Below are 20726 nucleotides of genomic sequence, written 5' to 3'. Positions count from 1 at the left end.
ATAGATGAGATGTTGTGGTATTATAGTGTTAAAAGCTGAACTAAAGTCTATGAAAAGCATTCTCACATGTGAGTCCGCTTTTTCCAGGTGGTAGAGGGCTGGCAGGAGAGCAGAGCAGATTGCGTCCTCTGTGGAATGTTTGGCCCGGTATGCAAACTGAAAGGGGTCCAGGGTGGGGGGGAGGATGGACTTGATGTGTGACATGACTAGGCGTTCAAAGCACTTCATTATGATGGGGGTCAGTGCCACAGGGCGATAGTCATTGAAGCAGGATGGAGCCGGTTTCTTTGGCACAGGTATGATGATGGAGGTCTTGAAATGTGATGGAACAGCAGCTTGACTCAGAGAAGTGTTGAAGATATCCGTGAAGATATCCTTAAGCTCCTCTGCGCAGTCCCTCAGTACACGGCCTGGGATGTTGTCTGGGCCTGTTGCTTTTCGGGGGTTGATAGTGGAGAGTGCCCTCTTCACACTTTCTGCAGACAGGTACAGAGCCTGGTCGTGGGGGGGGCGGTGGAGTTTTCTGTGGGCTTGTGTTGTTGGTTGCTTCGAACCGTGCAAAGAAGCTGTTGAGGTCGTTGAGCAGAGAGATGTTACTGAGCTAGAAGCCACAGGCTGCGCGTGTCTCTGCTGTCCTTGAAGTGGCTCGTTATCTTTTTTGTGAAGTCCTGTTTTGCTGTTCTGATGCCACGGGACAGGCTGGCTCTCGCTGTTCTTAGGCCAATCCTATCCCTGGCTCTGAAGGCTTTGTCCCTGGCCCTCAGCAGCTGATGGACAGCTCCTGTTGCAATGGACGCAAATGGTTGCAGCAAATGGACGCACTGTTGCAACTATTGGGTGAGATGTTGAGAAGCCTTGTTGCATTTGGATAGAAGCTTTTTGCCATTCCGCGCGCTTTGGTGGATCCGAACCTTTTCCCTGACGTGAGTAACGTGAACAGATGATGGGCAGGGTGGGAAGGGTCAGTGAGGATGCGATGTGAGCGCAGCAGGCAACGGGAGTTGGAGATGGAATGGATGTCAGGCAGCTCCTTCCAGCTGTTTTCATCAGCCTCTGGATGGCTGCCTGCTCCGCCTTCGTGCAGCTGGAGAACCATACGGCCAGGCAGCACACTCTCTTCAGCGTAGTGGTAGAAGTTCATAAGTAGTCTCTGATGAAGGTGTTCTTTCCTCAGCTCCTGGAGGTAGAAAAGGCGTTGCTGGGCTTTCCCCATGACTAAAGCTGTGTTGGTGTCTAAGGACAACTCCTACGAGGTTAGGCCCAGGCGTTATGGACTCGGAAGTTTAAAAAAGTGGGTACACACTGATCATACTGCTCTACTCACCAGAAGGTGAAGAAACCCATATTTACCACACATCATCAAAGGAAAGGGCTGTATACCTGAAAAATGTAAGGCTCAGTTGGGTACCTCTACAGCCATTGGTCTTTTCTGAAGCTTTGCGGTCCAGGAGGCTATCCCACACCCATATACTATGTGGATGAGGGCAAGGTTAGGCATGCTAGCCTCTGTGTCATCAGTGACTGCTTGGGGCATGACACAGTCTCAGTGCATATATTCCAGGCAGTGGTAATACCCCACATCAAGAGGCTTGTACCAGGGCAGCTTCACAGTATAAGAACTTCAATCATGTTCTAACCAGATCTGTAAAGGCTCTCCGTTTCAACACAACATGCACTGCCAGTGACCCACAACTGCTAAACACAACATGACTGCCCAACCATAGAACCTGAGCGGCATAATACAACAACAACGGTGCTTTCGTGAGCATTTCACCAGGCTTTTTAAGCAGGTGTTATACCTCTGAATTACTTAAAAATAACCATAGTCAGTCATAAATTCCTTCGTCAAACTCAATGCTCTTTACTTTTTCAACACTCCTCAACCAGAGAGGGAAACTCGCGATTTTCACCTGAACCAAAAAAAATTCCAAAAAATTCCTAGGCAAAAACAATCGATCCTCAGATCATTGACCAAGGCAAAACAACTAGACAACAGAAACATTGCATTGGCTTAATAGATTAAATAACAAAGCCACATTAAATCAAAAACCATTTAAGCATTATCAAATATTTGAATGTAACATGTAACACAGGCACCTACCTACATCAGCCCCTTATACATGTGCCACTGTGATCAGATCAGTTTATCGTATCGTATTCGCATGTAGGTGTGAACATTTTCAAGGGAAACGGCTCTTGTTGTTACGTGTTTACATGTGCAAAATATGAACCGTTTACATTGCCTCGGGCATGCGCAAAGACCACGGAGATGTGCTCCCACCTGGTTTGTTTACTAACAACATCAACGTGGATCCGCATCGTGCACAGGCAGTGTAGTGGCTTAAAGTTCCCTTCTTTCTATCAGCATATAGTTCTTAATATTTTCTTTGAATAACCACTCTCAGATGGAAAGAAAACGAGTCTACACGTGGATGTGTTTCAACAACGGTAGAAAACTGTGTTTGCTCCGTCTTTTACTGAACTCATAATTATATGACAGTGGTATTAGTTACAGTTGAGACACCCGAAATAACTTGCATGCGCAGCAATCCTGAGACGTGATTTTTAGTTTGCACATGAATACTAACGTCTTCTTTGATCCCAGGAAATTTGAGCACATAACCATCTCCCTTACGGAGATATTGGCGAAAGTTGTTTAACCTACTTCATTGCAAACGTCTAGTTTTGCAAATGTGACTAGTTTTTGTGCAGTAGTGAATAGAGTCTCAGTCTACTCCACCATACATAGCATATCATGTTTGTAGAAAATGATTAAGGTGGAACAAATGCCAATAAGCATATTTAAATTAAATGATTCACATTGCAAGTAAAATGGTGCGGCTGGAGCAGATACAGGGAGGGACAACGGTGACGCAGTTTGGATGTAGCGACAAACATATATGTGCTGTAACAAACAGTGTTAACCAGTATGTGAGTAACGTGGGTTTTATTAAAACATAGCGAGTGTAATGTGTAGCTATTTCATTCCGTTTATTAACCTTTCCGGCTGTCTGTATTACTAGCCAGCAGCAGACGTAAAGGAAAGTGAATAAACCCCGAAGTTAAAAACATGTAATCTACTTCGGCAGCGGAGCATTTTACTCCCCGCAATCTCTCTACAAACTTCCATATAGACGCGGGATCAGCAGAGGAAAATCTACTTTCCTTTTGGGAGAAACCAGGCCAGTCGTTCCCACGACTACAGCACCTTGCAAAACGAATTATATGCGTTCCAGCAACAAGTGCTGCAGTGAGCGCTCCTTCAGTGCGTCAGGGCGCGTTATAGAAGCCAGGCGCTCTCGCCTGAATCCTGACACTGTAGATGCTATTTTATTCCTGCATAGTGCTAAGACAAATTCTAAATAGAACGAAGGTCAGGCATATCAGCAGAGGTATATTTTGGTTACATTAGGATGGCTACGTTTATAGCTTGCGTTTTGGGCGCACCACAATGCCAAGAAGTTTGTCGCAACTGTAATGGCATATTTCATTGTGGGGGTGATTGATAGCTTAAGGCTTACGAGACACGGTGTTTTCCGATGTTTTACTGAGTCCTCTCTGTCTCTATCATACACACACACACACACACACACACACACACACACACACACTAACGGAAGCAAAAAAGGTTTAAATTAAGTGACGATCCCTCAAATGTCGCGTCTCCCGCAAACCTGCAAGCTATGAGTCAGCTGTCAGTATTGGAAGAAGCCTTAACGTCTCGAAAAGATGAAACTGCCTGGGTTATTTTGTTTCGTTAGGCTATTAGTTATATTTTAAAACAGCCAGTCATTGTAGCCTACCACTCGTGGAATAAGGAATTTCAAAGAGATGATGGAGTGATTTGACTCAGAAGTGACATTGGGCATTGGCAGCGCGAGATGTTCAGAACAAGTTAAACTTCTAGCTCAGTAACATCAACAGCTAAGAAAGAAGGTAAGAAAAATAGTCGGAAAACTTGATTTGCAAGGGAAGCAGGCAAGTGTTGGGGTTGTTACAGTATATAGCCTACAATGTGGTGAAATTTCAGAATTAATAGGCTCCAGTCAGCGTTTCCTTAATATGCTTTCTTTCATTTTGCCTAGGCCTAGGCTACTAGCCTATTGGATCAGTCTCCTTTCAAGAACAGGCAAGAACTTTCTAGCCTCCTGTCACCGTCTCCCACCAGTCACGCACCGCCTCCCCCATGACACATCGGCCTGATTTGACACGCCCTTTTCTGAGCCGAACGATCGTGGTAAACCACCTCTCTCGAAAGGCTCAGACGATCGGCGGAAAAACGAACAGTTCACATCTAGACCCCTTATACATGAGGCAATTGTAACACGAGTTTCTATCGGTGCAGACGCAATGTAAACGCTTTACATTGACACATGTATAAGGGGCTAGTGTTTTGTTGAATTAGGTCCACAACGCCTTGCATCCTAGACCCACCTCCCTCCATACCTGTATTGGGTTAGGATACATGCCGCTGCCAGAGTCAACAACAGATACACCTCAAGACTAACATCTCAGTGCCTCCAATTAATGTGTCTGTCCTAGAACTAGAATTTCACCTTAACAAAGATTTACTCAAATGGAGTAAATTGATACAAATATCAGGTTAAAAAGTTCTTTATTCCCAGCTTCCTGAGCTAACATGCGTTAAGTTACCAGATCATCCTCCACGATTAGTGTTTAATGGACCTCGCGTTATGGCAATTGATTATTTGTCAATGGAACGCTCTCGCCATGTTTTATGGTGACCATGGAGTAAATTGATACAAATATCAGGTTCAAAAGTTCTTTATTCCCAGCTTCCTGAGCTAACAGGCGTTAAGTTAACAGATCATCCTCCACGATTAGTGTTTAATGGACCTCGCGTTATGGCAATTGATTATTTGTCAATGGAACGGTCTCGCCATGTTTTATGGTGACCATGTTTAACTTATGTTTGACTTTCAGTGACTCAAGACATTATAGCCAGAAGCAGACCAGGAAGCAACTCTAGTGCCAGTTCATTTGAATACAGTTCATTTGAATACAATCTCCCTCTGAACCATCCCCTCAGCTATCTCATCACATTCGTTTAGCTCTGGAGGCTGCTGCACCAAGAAAACTCTAGTCTTACTGGATCGCTTGGACATCGAATCATTTCACCATTCTGACGGTATGTATTGTCCCTAGCTTTGACCTATTACGCGTTCCTCGTGCGTCTGCTTCGCCCATGTCACTCTCAAAATTGGGGCCTCTACCATTAAAGATTACCTGTCAGGCATTCACTTTTTCTACAAATTACTGTTCGGCTTAGAGATCGCAGTTCGTTTCTAGCCATCATATATTGCTTCTTCTTCATATAATTAATTTTGACACACTGTTCATGACTTAAGAATGTAGTAACCAAATGCCTTGTATTATTAATTACCTTGTATGAATCATGTGCTTATGCAAGCAGGAACATGGCTCTTTCTGTTTTTCTGTGTTACAATTTAGATTATTAGGTGCTGACGTCATATATGAGTAGGCCTATATGCGTTAAGAGAGGGACCTTCTGCATACGTTTGGGGTAGCTCAGAGGTGATAAGAAGGGGCGAACTGTGCCTGTCCGACCCTGTGTATAACAGACATCCTTGCATTTTAGAAAGCGCAGCTGGGATGACACAAAATTACTTTTAGTCGAGCGTGGCTATTCTAGCTGACATTAGAAACATTTATAGTTAGATACATCTTAAGAAGCCTATATAAACCCTGTGCAATGTAGCCTAAGTGAAATTGCTTCACTTTCATTCTTGTGCTGTGAGTGAGCCGGATTGCAATTTTTACTGAATAAATATAGGGTGAATTCAGGTATATTGGGACATCAGGTAATTTGGGACAGCATAAGGAAAAAGGATTTTACTTCTGCCTGGAAAAGGCTATGGTAAAGTTAGGGGTGCTAATACATTGCTTAGGAATGCTTTAAAATCACATGACATAAGGTAGGTGACATCACACAGGGGGTTGTGGTCAGCATTACACAGGAAGTTGACCCCAAAAATCAAGAGGTCAAAAAACGACATATGCTCTAGGTGGATTTCAATATAAGGCTGTAACATGTATATGCTTCATTTAATGTGGACACCAATTATTAGCAAATATGTGTGATGTATAAGTATACTTAAATAAATAAACACTTTTTTGAAATTATGTTTATATTAATTTAATTTTAACATTTTCTTGGTGTCCCAAATTACCAAACATGGTATGGTAAATTGGGACGGCACGTTTCAGGTAATTTGGAACAACATGTTTAGGGTATAAAATGAAAATGTGTCAATAGTTTAGTCATAAATAACTTGATTAAAAGTGAACTGGTCACTTTTATAACAACACAAAACCAAAGTGATGTATCCTAGGCAATTTTTAGCAGAAGAAATTAGAGGCTAAGGGTGCGAACAGTCAGAGCTGTGTGTAGTGGGCCAGAATGAAGGCAGCATTGCAAGAGAACAGAGAACTGGAAAGGGCAGGCAACAGACCTAAGCTCCGTTATCTTACCAGGGCCTGTTATGTCCCCAAATCCACCCTCAAAATCAGAAGATAACACGTACTGCACAACCTTAATGATATATGTATGGTTAACAAATCCATTAAAATGTTTTTTTAAAGGTTCAATAAAGTGTCCCAAATTACCAAACATACTGTCCCAAATTACCAACAGTTGCTTAAAATTATTTTTTTTGTCAACTCCACTTAAATAGTGAGCCATGTGATCATAAAATATCATTAAGACTTACACTTAAATAATGTGGATACCTTAAGGAATTCAGAAATGTCTCATTCATTGGGTTATGTTTGTAGAAGAAGACAAAATTAGAAGACTCAGAAGACAAAATTACAAAAAGTGTCCCAATATACCTGAATCCACCTACTGATCTACAACCCTGGAGTTCTGAGATAACTTGAGTGAATTTCACCTAACACTCCAAAGCTTTCGAATGTGGAGTTTGTGTAATCTAATAAATGTTGTTGGGGACATGATAAAGGCGGATAACTGCAAATCTCTGTGAGACATAAGCCTAGGCCTATATGTCTATATATGCCGGTATCTATATGTCTATTTTGTCTATATGACTATTTTGTCTTATTTTAAGGTAAACGTAAAATTGTTATATAATGGGCTTAAAAGGCGTAAGAGGGACATGTGTTGTAGGCTACTGGAGTAACTCTAGGAGGTGTCTATGCATGAGCAGGTTAAAAATTTGACATTTGATGATCGAGGTGCAGAAGTAAGTGCGAGTTACTTAACTCAGTAATAAGGTTCAGGTTTACGTTACTGCTTAATTATTTCATACTTCCCACCCGCCACGGATAAGTGGTAAGATTCGGCCACAGTAAGGCTCCTGAAATTTCAAAGACTCATTGCGATGATTACGCCGCACATACACAGAGACAAACACGTTGTTTTCAACTTGCCCATAGAAGTCGCTGTTGCCTCAGTTTCAACCAAACATGCACACGACAGTCATCCACCTTAAGTGGAAATGAGGAAGTTATGCTACATTTTGTTCCCGTTCCTGTTCCTTGAAATAAGCTTCACCAACGCTCGATTTTCTGTCTGTGTAGCCTCCTGAGGATTATATTTTATAAGGTATGGCTACGCTGGTTTTATGGTTGATCTATGTCGTATACAAATTGCAAGTAGCCTAAATAGCCTAGCGTAAAACAAATTCTAGATAGAAAATACTAACGCTAGTTGTAGACTACCGAAACACACCGTATAGATAGTCAAAGCACGCGTGTTGAATAAAGCTCTCTATTCATGTCATTAGATGTCTTATATGGGTGTACAAACACACACGCTGGACCTGCTACATTTGAAGAGGTCGCCTGGGATTCGCTCGTGGTCATTACTTGTTGGTATGTTGACACTTCAAAATGGTAGCCAATAATCTATCTCTTCCTCTGTTACTATTCAGATCAGATGCCGCTTCTAAGTCATATGAGATTCTTTACAATGGCATGACAAATCATGGTTAAATAGAATAGACCAGTCTCTTATTAAATGGAGATGGGTGTCTTATTAAGTGTCTTTCCTCAGGCATTTCGTCTGTTGGACTCGCTGCTGCATACTACAGTACAGGTGAGTATTTGACTGAAATATTATTATATTATAATATTATAACCCATCATCTGTTTCATGAGGTAATGGCCATTCTATGATCTTGAATGCTTTCGGACACATACCTATTTGTAGTGGTTTCCAATAGTATGGGAACGCATAGTTATGTATTGTAAATTTCAGATTAAGTTGCAGTTGAGCGAGGTATCACCAAAAGTGTTGGATGCAGGGCAACTGTCTTGTTTGGTCTCTTTTGATAAGCTCAGATGTTAATATCATTCGTCATTTCTGTAATTTAATCTATTTGATCATCTCTTTGTTCTTCAGATAGCCTGTGGTGGAAGGCATTTTATGTGACAGGCTGTTTATTTGTGGCTCTTCAAAACATGGAGGAGTGGGAGGTACTCTACATGTTCAACATTACCATGGCTCTCAGATTCAGGAAATCTAGCGTTTGTGTAAAGTGCCCCTTAGTTACCTCCTTATTATATACTAACTTGTCTCCATTATGTTTACAGGAAGCTGTGTTTAATAAGGCCCGTAACACGATCGAGCTTCAGACCTTCAGTCTGTATGCTCTGGTGCTCACTGTTACGTGTAGGGGACACGACAGAGGTATGTTTTTTTTCTCATAATACTCCCTTCCATGTGAATTCAACTTTTAACGCCATTTGATCTGTGACCCACCCATCATTTGCACTTGCTTTGTGCAGTGGTATTGAACATGCAGCACCTGCATGATCTCAGTGTAAAGGAGGAGAAGGTCCGCTACCTGGGTAAAGGATATGTTCTCATATTGCACCTGGAGACTGGCTTCTCTTACCCACTCACTCAGAGTGCCATACTGGCAGGACAAAGGTAGGCAGTCATGGCATTTTAATGTATTTATGAATTATAATATCAGATGGTCTAGCTCCCTGCTTTATAAGGTAAAAAAACATAAGGGGTCCAGTTTGGCAGGTATGAATGGAAAGACCCAGAGAAAATGATCCTTCTCACAACAGTCTCTTCGTTGTCTAATCATAAATAAAGAATCTTCTTTGGAGATTCCCTATATAGCAATTACTAGACAAATATGAGCAAAGGGCTTGCATAATTCAGATCTAAAAATTGTCTAACTTTGTTATCAAGCATGTTTTATAAATTGTGTGGGGGAAATAATTCAAGAAACGCATGAGAAAATGTGCTGAGATATAAATGAAACAGTAAAGCTATTATAATGCACACAATATTTATGATACAGAAACAGAAAGATGAAAAACTTCCATCCAAACAGGTGTGCAGTGAAAAGGAAAATAAAGAGTACAGGCGATACCACTTACAGTGATCATAGTTATCAACTAATAACACAGAAAAAATAGCAGTGTTCAAACAACTCTGAAAGAGTAAATCACAAAACTATTCCAGTGTTTATATAAATCTCACTGATCAGTCTTAATTCAACACTCAAGTGTTGATACATTTACTCCAGTAGTGTTTAAGAGAGTGTTTTTATAGTTAGAAGAACAGAGAACAGAGAACTGATTCAACCTTCTGTTGTGTTAAATAAATATTTTGACTTTTTAATTGTTTTCCTCCACAATTACTATTGTTACGTAATTTTTACTTTGCTGTATATGTAAAGCAACCTTAGGTTGAATGTTGGTAACTATGTGTTTCAGCGTAAGTAAACACACACTGGTAACGAAACTGAAGATTTCACCAGAAAATGAATTGTTTTAACAGTGATGTGGAAGCAGTTGCAGCACTTCTAAGACGTTTCCTGGGCCTGGAGGAGGGATCATGTGTTTCACAGGGACATGAGCAGGATACGGAAATGGAAGCACACAGTGATCTGAATGACAGTAGTAATTCAGAGGATTAAAACAAACGTTCTCTGTTAGGAAGACAGGAAGGGTTATGAGTTCTTACTACGTGAGATGAAACGGCAATCATTGTAACCTGTGCCTAAACCATGCCTTATTGGAAAGCTTTGTTAAATACTGTCAGGAATTTTCAAACGGGAAATTGCCCTGAAGCTCTTATTGCACTAATCCCAGGAGAATGGAGATGGACAGACCGTGTTAATTCTGTGTTCATTCAACTTTTGCCTGGGTTCTGTGGTTGCTATGGTATCGACAGGAATATTGTATTTTTGTGCCATTGTTCCATTTGCTTCTTTGTAGTTTTCTCCTGCCATTGTTTGTCACTATTTCCATCTCTGTTGAAGAATGAATTTCCATAAAGCAATCATAGCCTTATTATGAAGATCAATATTATTATATTACCATCAGTGTACCAACGTATAGAAAGGGGCAGACAAAGGTCTTGACATCTCTGAGTCCTCATCTCTTGAGTTCATGCACAGTACTTTGTGCCTCTGCCACCAGAACACCTGTGATTGGTCTCATCAGCATCAACATTTCAACTTGGGTCTGTGGATTACTTGCTGCTGAGTTCTCACTACTGACTACATGTCTTGCTCATATGCTCTGGTGCCTTGCTGGTATTCCGACTCTAAATCTGGATTTGCCTTTGTCAATTGTTCTGAACTATCTCAGTGTTCTTGGATTTTTGCCCTTGTTGGTTTTTTGGCCTGTTTTTCCCTGTCTGGTCTTTGAGTCCCTAAAGTTAGTGCTTGGATTCTGCTTGCTACTGTCTGTTGTAAGCCCTCTGGATTCCTATTTTCTTGTTCCTTGTGGTGGATATCTGTACATTATGAACCGTGGGCTGACTAAACCTAAAGATCTTCAGCCTTACAAAGGAAGGCTTCTTGAACTCCAGTCTTGTTTTACTCATTCTGTTTATTGTGTCTGATTTTTGGGTCCAAGTTCAGATCTCTAGCCTCATTGGCCGTGACCAAAAACATGCTCAGCCACCCAATTGCATGTTACATTCTGCATTCGCTTGTTTGATGCCTGACATTAGAAGCTCAGAGTTGAATACGTCCAGCAGGAAGCATCCCATTATATCCCTTGGATCTGTTGGAATGCTGTACAGTGCCACTTAAAAGTATGTGAACCCCTTGAGCACTTAAGCGTTTTCTGTTGTTTTACCATGATTTTTCATTTTTTTATCACCAATTTTCCATAGATGAAATGTCAGGTTTATGTTTATCATTTGCATGTACTTGTTTAGAGGAAATTGTTTGAGTAGCCGAAAAACTACATGAAACATGGAATTAGTCCATTTCAAAAGTAAGTGAACCCCCAGCTGAATTGATAAAGTCAAGCAGGTAACAGTTTCAGTGAAACTTATTTGGGTGATTAATTAGTCAATTGAGCAAACCGATCATCTGAGACATCCTTAGGGAAAGGTTTGGGCAACACAGATTAAAAGAGAGAGGAAACCAACCAAACTACTGTAGTGCCAAGGTGTACCCACACAGATCAACAATGCCGAGAGGAAACGAGATATCCGAGAACATCAGGAAGAAGGTACTGACAGCCCATCAGTCTTGGGAAAGCTATAAGACCATCTCCAAAAGATTCCAGCTCCATCCATCCATCCAAGACAAATCATTTTGAAATGGAGGGCATTCAACATGACCGCATCTCTGCCTAGAAGTGGACGCCCATCAAGACCATCACCAAGAAGCACCAGAAGAAGAATAAATCAGGTAAAAGTCAACCCACACATCACCTCTAAAGAGTTTCGGACCTCTCTGGCAGCTTCTGGGGTAAATATACATGGGTCTACAATCAGACGAAAATTGTTGGTTTTGATCGTGACAAAATAATTCTATCTCGGACTCATCTGTTTAAAGAAGGGACTTCCAGAAGGCCTTTGGTTTATCCAAGTGCTCTCGGGCAAAGTTGAGACGGCCAGTTTTGTTCTTTCTTGAGAGCAGAGGCTTCCTTCTAGCAACCCGATCATGAATGTCATGTCTATTCAATTTTCGTCTGATTGTAGACCCATGTACATTTACCCCAGATGCTGCCAGAGAGGTCTGAAACTCTTTAGAGGTGATGTGTGGGTTGACTTTTACCTGATTTATTCTTCTTCTGGTGCTTCTTGGGGATGGTCTTGATGGGCGTCCACTTCTAGGCAGAGATGCGGTCATGTTGAATGCCCTCCATTTCTAAATTATTTGTCTTGGATGGATGGATGGAGCTGGAATCTTTTGGAGATGGTCTTATAGCTTTCCCAAGACTTGATGGGCGTCCACTTCTAGGCAGAGATGCGGTCATGTTGAATGCCCTCCATTTCTAAATTATTTGTCTTGGATGGATGGATGGAGCTGGAATCTTTTGGAGATGGTCTTATAGCTTTCCCAAGACTGATGGGCTGTCAGAACCTTCTACCTGATGTTCTCAGATATCTCGTTTCCTTTTGGCATTGTTGATCTGTGTGGGTACACCTTGGCACTACAGTAGTTTGGTTGGTTTCCTCTCTCTTTTAATCTGTGTTGCCCAAACCTTTCCCTAAGGATGTCTCAGATGATCGGTTTGCTTAATTAACTAATTAAGCACCCAAATAAGTTTCACTGAATCTGTTACCTGCTTGACTTTACCAATTCAGCTGGGGGTTCACTTACTTTTGAAATGGACTAATTCCATGTTTCATGTAGTCTTTTGGCTACTCAAACAATTCCCTCTAAAAAAAGTACATGCAAATGATAAACATAAACCTGACATTCCTTCTATGGAAAATTGGTGATGAAAAAAATGAAAAATTATGGTAAAACAACAGAAAACTCCTAAGTGGTCAAGGGGTTCACATACTTTAAAGTGGCACTGTATGTCACAATATCATGATATTTATTCCCATTCTATTCCTTGGCTCTGTTGGAATGCTACATGTCACAATCATGATATTTATTCCCATTCTATTCCTTGAATCTGTTGGAATGCTGTATGTCACAATATCACAATATTAAATGCATGGGCCTTTGGGCCTTTACGTACGTTCAGGTGGAAAACAAACATTACATTTTTTGACTACAACAGATCAGTTGAAACTGTTTCATAATGTTTGTCCCTCCCATCTCTGGGTATGTATTACAATATAACATGTACCTCAAGAGTCCACTATTATTGTATTGATTAATAAAATTGATTTTTACTAATTATCTGTTAATGAATAGTGCTTCCAAGCAAAGTTGTTATTCCTGGGCATTTTACTATTCTTTTTACAGAGTTCTCGAATAATTTGAATAAATTAGAATAATTAGAAAGTTCATTCGAACTTCATTTTGTACGTAGGTCTTGTACATTTCAGCTATGTTTTTTTCTACACTTTTTACTTCAGTAAATGCTTACATAAACAGGTCTTAAGGACTCAAGTTGTTTCCCCATAATTCACCAGAAGTCACCATCTAAGGGCTTATTTTTCTAAATTGTCTTCAGGAGGAGCATGCCTCCAGACCACCCTAGGATATTAGGATAAGGGATATTATATTATATCTTCTGATGAGTGAGTGTTTGTCTGGGTAGTCTAAGCTGACACTGAAGATGCTTCAAAATGGACAGTGTGGAAAACATATTGCAAAAGGATCCATGACAGCATGAAATAAATCTTAACAAGCCAAATTTGCTTAACGCACTGGCAGCCAAATTTGCTTGTTTTAAGCAAAATCTGCTTAAAACAAGCAAATTTGGCTGCCAGTGCGTTAAGCAAATTTGTCTTGTTAAGATTTCTTAAAATAAGTAATATTTGCTTGAAATAGGCAAAAATAACCTTACCAAGAAAGCACTAGGTAAGTACAATTTAGCTAGAAACAAGACCAACTAGATTTTTTCATCTCAATATAAGAGTAATAACACTAGGTTAGAAAAGCATTTTTGCAGTGTAATATTATATTTCATGGAAACCATAGCCTACAACTGCCAAGGGACAACGGATGAAAACTAGCTAACTCCGGTGCATTTACATTTTCTGGGAAATGTTTATCAATGTACACTGTCCCTTTTTTAAATAAATGCAAAAATAAAATAAAAAGATGGAGAGTCTATACATGCTGCTGGCTCCACCCCAATACTATGCATTTGAGAGAAATATATACAAATACTTGGTTCAGAGCAAGGTAACATGGAGGGCAATGACACACCTGGATTGGAGTAAAAACTAAACAACAATTTTATGGTAGGTCACGTTGAGACATTCAGGTTGCTACAGATGTAATAGCTCTATACTTCACATGAAGAGTAAAGAGACCAATAGGTCTATGGAATATGGATGTCACAGAGATAACTACAATCAAAGTTTGCTTGGCAGGGTTGGGAAAAAAAGTCCTTTTGCTTACTAGATTTCAAACTAGTAGGAGATGCAAAACTCACAGAAGACACAAAACCAAGAAGTTAACAACAAATCTAGAGCATGGAATGAGAGAGAGTTTTTGTTTTCGGTGTGTGTGTTGCCTGCAATAGACCAAGATAATTGTAAATGAAGCATGACAAGTGTTTGTGGGGTTTTAACTGACTACAGCTACTGACCAAGAGACATGTGGAGACGTTTTTAGAATACGGCAGAGTGCCAAAGGTAACAACAGCAATGGGGAGGATATTGATATGTGATATTGCTATATTTCATTCTGAAAAAATTCAGTGATCAAGAGTTGTATTGTGATTGTATTTTCCAATGTGGTGCCTTAATATGTTCAGATCAGACTCATTCTATCTGTAATGGGCTGGTTATGTCTGTGATCATGTTTAGATCGAACTCATTATATCTGGTATTGGATGGTTATGTCTGTAATCATGTTCAGATCAGACTCATTCTATATGATATGGGCTGGTTATGGCTGTGATCATGTATAATAGAACTGGTACTGGGCACCTGGGACCTGGTTTTTAAAGGTTTTTATGCACAACACCTATTGTTGTCGATAATTAGAAAACCGTATTTTGTGTGCTTAACAAGTCAATAATGGGCATGTCCATTTATGGACATCTGTGGGACTTTTGTGGTATGTATCAAACATATGGTGCATATCAAATCTTTAAGCATCTGTCCAATGCTGGCCCTTGCATTACATTGAATATGCTAGTCACCCATTGGGTAAGACATCGCCTGGGGTTACCAAACCTTGCTTGTGTAGTCCAAGGCCATTTAACATCTTTAATGCCTGAGCTGAGTGGTTAACAGACTCTTCCACAGATATGCGCTTCTGTTGACTCTCAAATGCTGTTTTGGGTCTACAAACTTTCCTGATATTAAAGGTACAGTGAGTAGTTTAAATTGACATCTAGTAGTAGAAATGGAATATAGTATTCACTATTGAATTAGTGTATAATCACCTGTAACTATGAATCATTGTGTTTTAGTTTGCTTAGAAGGAGCCATTCATAGGGAGCGGGTCAACATTTACTGCCATCTTGCAGTCTGCCATGTTGCACCGCCATGTTTCCTCATTCCATTCTACATGACAACCACTTATAACTACAAACTATTCCCTTGAGCAATATGGTGTGTGACTATAACTCTTACCCCAACCCTACCACACACAACATCCTTTCTACCATCCCTGCATTTAAAGTTAATGCTTCAAATCCTTGCTGTGCCATGCAGGCCAGTAGGTCATATGCTCCTGGCCTAAATTATCACTGTCACATGACCTCAAAGCCTCTGTCATATATTTTGGGAGCTGTGGTACAAATATAGATTCAGGGTTACGTATCTACACATGTCACCACACACAATTCATAAATACTGTCTGAAAGTGTGTTGGTAGATGTTTCCAACAGCAAACTAGTTGATGAAAGGTGTTGAAAGAGAAAGATAGTAGGCCTACATACATAATACATACAAGATGTAACTGGATGAAAATGGAGAGAGCCGGTGTGTATTAGTTACAGAACAGCTTAGTGGGAACACAGTGTCCTCATAAGGTTACTTTTAGAAGGATAAGCAGAGCAATGAAGCAGAAAACTGTCAGTGATGGCATTCGTTTACAGTATGGAAAAACAGGTTGACACACTTGAGTAGAACCCAAGACTGTCTTTTATTGGTGAGCTGATTTTGAGAAATTTTATTTTTCTTCAGGCTGTCCAGCAAAGGGTGTCACTTGTTGCTATGGTTGCCTAGTTGCTATGCTAGCTGTTAAACTAGCTAGCTAAAGGAAACTAAATTACCTTAAATGGTTCATATGACAGAGTTCTATTTGCATGACATGATGGCTAGTTATCAACCTGATGTTACCGTCTCTTGTATTAGAAATTATGCAAATTGCAAGGGTAATTGTATAAAAGACGTCATGTGAAGTGGAGAACTGGGGTGATTGTTTTTTCTGTCCTTGAGAATATAGTGTGCTGGAACAGTGCTGCTCCCTGTTATTCGTATCTCTGTAACCTTGTTAAATAGACACGGCCTGTGGGTAAATGATTTAATTCTCACAGACTGCTTGCTATTCACTCTGTGTGTTTCTGATCCTTCTGCAGAAAACTAATAAACTTTATAATTATCTCTTTTTATGAGACTGATCTCATTAGACTGATTTCCATCACACCCCTCACAATAATAGGAAAAGGAAGAAACCCTCAGGGTGCTTGTGCAACTTCTAACAAGAGTTCATATTAACACAGCCTAGCAGCTGTCAACTGTCAAGATGGTTCCCTTAGCACCATCCCCCCCTCGCAGAGGTTCAAGCTTCATAGCATCCCATTAAATAGGCTACTGTTAGGCTACGTTTCTTTATCTTTATGGAAGACAAAGTGTTAATAAATAGTCGATAATAGTTAACAAAAGTAAAACTTAGTAACTTTCTGTGACGGACCAAGCCACGGATTACCGTCTATATGTGGGTATGGCCAGAGTCAGAGTGAGGGTTCAAAGTTATATGGTTTTATGAACTCAAGCCTCTCAGTAAACAAAGGACAACATTCAGCAGTCTCTGGCAAAACACCTGCTAAGCCTCTTAGTATGCAGAGGACAACATTCAGTGGTCTGTATAAAAAAAGAAACAGATGACAAGTATGCAGAGGACACATACCTGACCAGACTTACCACCTAGACAGCGAAGTGAACATATATGAAGAGGTCATATAATATAATACGCAGATCACAACACTAAAACACAAATACGGTATATCTCTGTGATAAATTAATTTTCCAGGCATATAAAAAAATCACCTACACATAATACCATGAAGCAACAGAGGTTACATGCACTTGCTATACTATCAAGTGTAAGGGTGAGGAAGAGCCCCTGGGATCACGAACCTGGATAAGAGTACAGAAGGAACTGGGATACGAACCCTGATCATTTTAGACACCCAAAGAGAACAAGTCGTATGGCCAATCCAGGAATATCAACGACATATGTATGATATAGAGGGAGCCGAGGAGGTAGAAGGAGAGGTTATCCGGCATGATGTATGGGAAGTATGTTGCAACAGGTGCTGGATCTTGATGCATAATTCCTAACTGTAGGATGCACTAAAGAGGAATGTTTTAGACTAGACTTAAAGATGGAAAGCGTGTCCAATTCTCAGATCAAGACACAAAGGATATTGCATAGGACTAGATAGCAGAAGGCTTTGCCTCCTACGGGATGGAGTCTGGTAGACACGTTGATGGTTTAGATGAGATCAGGGAAGTGAGTTCAAGGAGGTCAATAAGTGTGAAGGATTTAGGAGTAACAGAGGTAGTCAAAGGGCATCTTGAGAGGATTGTTTACATTTAATTTTGAAAAAAAAGGCAATTACAGCTACAGGTTTTTAGCCTGGATACCAGCCTGAACTCCGCCCACAAAAATTTTGGTCTGGGAGATTCAGTCTGGAATCGAGTTAGTTGGGAGAGATTTAACGTTTCAAAAAGGTTGAAACGCAATCTAAACCAATCAAATTGTAAGGGCGGGCTTTATACGTTGATGGACAGAATAGATAGAATATACCGGAATATACATCGAACAAAGATGGCGCCGTCTCGGGAGCTTAGTGGGACATATTTTATATGATTTAAGCTATCTACACGACTTTTTTATGTCTACATTGACTCGGTTAGTTGTGTATACGCAAAACGAGTGTTGCCGAGGATTTTAGGTCCTAACTAAAGCACTCTAGACCATTATTGATCGGTTATGCTAACGTGTTGGCCAAAATAATCGTTAAAACTAATGGTAGCTTCTAGCCTTGAGTGCTAATTAAGTAACGTGAGCAGGCATATCTCAGCAGATATTGACAGCGCATTCATTTTGAAAGAGGAACAGAGAAACGCGATCAAGGCATTTGTCGATTGAAAAGATGTTTTTGCCGTCCTTCCTACGGGAGCAGGTAAAAGTTTAATCTGTCAGATGGTAATACTACGTTGCGCTGATTGGTTCTAGGTATCCAATTCAGAGAAGAGGAATTTTCTTTCCTGGTTCGTTGAAACACGCCCCATAATCACAGCCCAATTGTCCGATCTCAGACTCATATTCTGACTAGAATTATGAGTATGACATCGTCAGGCTAACAGGTTTTAGGAACAGAGTGTTCAACTGCATTGTGTTTTTACATCCCTCTCTAATATCGAAATACCTTTAGTTTGGTGTAATACCATTTTCTTTCCAGTTTTCGTGAAGTTTGTTTAAGTACACATGTCTGATTGATGCACCATGGGGCCGGTCTTTTCTTGTTCTCTTAATCAGTGATGAAACGGTTTTGAGGGTTGAGCAAAGTGCATTTGTGACACCTTCTGTTAGTAGGTGGACAGCAGATGCGGGTCTGCTAGTGCCACCTTCTGCACCTGGAGGAAGAAGTGAGGCAGGGGCCTCTGGTAGGTGAAGCATAAACTCTGTTGTAGTCTTGGTGCACAGAGTTCTTATTGCATATTTAAAGTTATTTGGTGATAACTGATAGGACAGTTCTTTGAGGTAGAACTATTAGATGATTGATTTCTAAACCATATGTTAATATAAGATCAATGGTGTGGTTTCAATAATGACTGGGGAGCTGAGGGGTAGCTGAGGTAGTGGGAGCAGGCAGTGTTTTCTAGGGAGGGAAGTGAGCAGTCAGTGATTTTTTGGGGTGTGTTAATTATTCTTCGGAGGGTTCCCTTGTCTGCAACAGTGCGACAGGAGTACCACGGTAAAATGCAGTATGCCAGTATGCTTTCGTGGTGAAGCGGTAAAAGGCCACCAGTGGCTTTAACTGCAGGGTGCTTTTTGGCAACGGTTGCTGTGTTGGCAGAGGTCATCATATATGTGGGAACTGTCCCCGGTGTTGTGGAGTGGGGCTGGGTCTACACTTCACCTCTGGAAGTCCAGAATGATTTCTGTAGTTTTTCTGGTGTTTAGTCTCAGATTGTTGTCTGAGCACCAGACTGCTAGTTTTTGTACCTGATCTCTGTAAACTGATCCATCATCTCCTGAGATGAGTCCGATCACAATAGGGATTAAAAACAAACAGACAAGGCTGACTTGAGTCAGTTTCTTTTTTTGCCACAAGTGATACACTGTGACACACACATGGATTTTATGGAGGCGACACAAGACACACACACACAAACACACGCAGGCTTGAGGTCGCTGTGAATTTTACGCTCTGCTTTTTTCTCAACCCCGACTGTCCTTCCCCCAGGACCCTCCAGGAGCAGTGGGCAGCTTCTCAGCACCCTGGGACCAAGTGAACCGTCCGTCTCGGTCACAGACGGACAGGAGAGTGTTCTGTTTTGCATGTTTTTTTCTGTTGGGGTTCTTATTGGAGGAAACCCCTTGTGAACACGGGAAGAACATGCAACTCCACACAGAAAGGCCCAGGAGATAGCCCACCTGAGCACTGAAGGTCTGGGGAGGACCTGCCCCCCAGAGCCAACAGCACCCCATGCGGGAATCGAACCCCATGACCTTCTTGCTGTGAGGCGACAGTGCAAGCACCTGAGCCACCGTGTCACATTATGATCACAATAGTCACCTTAAAGAGGGACTGCACACATAAATGTGAACTAAACTGGCTGTACTGTGATGAAACATCAATGCTGGTGTTTTTATTGACAAAATGACCATTTTTATAAAAATCAGCATTTATTGGATTGAAAATAGCTCAACACGCCATGCACTATTTAGAATCATCCATGTTACCCCTTGGTAGTGTAATAAGGAGGCACAAAATCGACTATCATAGTTACGCGGATGACACCCAGCTCTGTATTTCTGTAACACCCAACAACTACAGCTCTATTGATTGTTTGGTAAATTGCATTTCTGATATAAATGTATGGATGCTCCAGCTCAACCAAGATAAAACAGAGGTAGTCATTGGTGAAAAAAACGAAAGAGAGAAACTATCTGCACATTTAAAAACACTAGCACTTAACACCAAGCACCAAGCCAGAAACCTAGGTGTCATATTAGACTCAGATCTCAATCTCAAAAGCCGATGCTGATGTAGCGTTTGGGACTTGTTTAAGCCCCACCCCATCACCCCACCCAACTATGCAGTGGGTGGAGTTAGGCTCAGAGCTGGGGGATGAAGTTATTGTAATTTATAGTATAATTGATTGTCATTCAAGTTGTATTGTATTGCTTTTGTTTTTGAATGGCACAGTCAACTACTAATACTTTCAATGTGGTGTATGAATAAAGGAATGACCCTATGACATAAATATGCAGCATAAAGATGTTCAACTGACAAGTGTTTGACAACTGACAACTGTTTGCTTATTTTAGCAAAGGGCATGACACATGATACAGTGCCTTGCAAGCGCATTCAACCCTGTGAAAGTCATCACCATTTCCTAGTTAACAAAAGAT

At 40.8% G+C, this 20726-nt stretch overlaps 1 protein-coding gene across 1 annotated transcript; it reads left to right on the top strand.

Moving 5' to 3' along the window:
• The first annotated feature begins 7474 nt into the window (after window positions 1-7474).
• cybc1 (cytochrome b-245 chaperone 1) lies at window positions 7475-10942 on the top strand. Its single transcript, XM_080836069.1, has 7 exons — window positions 7475-7606; window positions 7788-7875; window positions 8057-8098; window positions 8405-8478; window positions 8596-8692; window positions 8791-8935; window positions 9803-10942. The coding sequence occupies exons 2-7, from the start codon at window positions 7788-7790 to the stop codon at window positions 9939-9941; spliced, it is 585 nt and encodes a 194-aa protein (XP_080692195.1). The 5' UTR covers window positions 7475-7606; the 3' UTR covers window positions 9942-10942.
• The last annotated feature ends 9784 nt before the right edge of the window (window positions 10943-20726 follow it).

The sequence above is a fragment of the Sprattus sprattus genome, assembly GCF_963457725.1.
Source record: "Sprattus sprattus genome assembly, chromosome: 3".
Taxonomy (NCBI): domain Eukaryota; kingdom Metazoa; phylum Chordata; class Actinopteri; order Clupeiformes; family Clupeidae; genus Sprattus; species Sprattus sprattus.
This window is presented reverse-complemented; position numbering and strand designations above follow the sequence as displayed.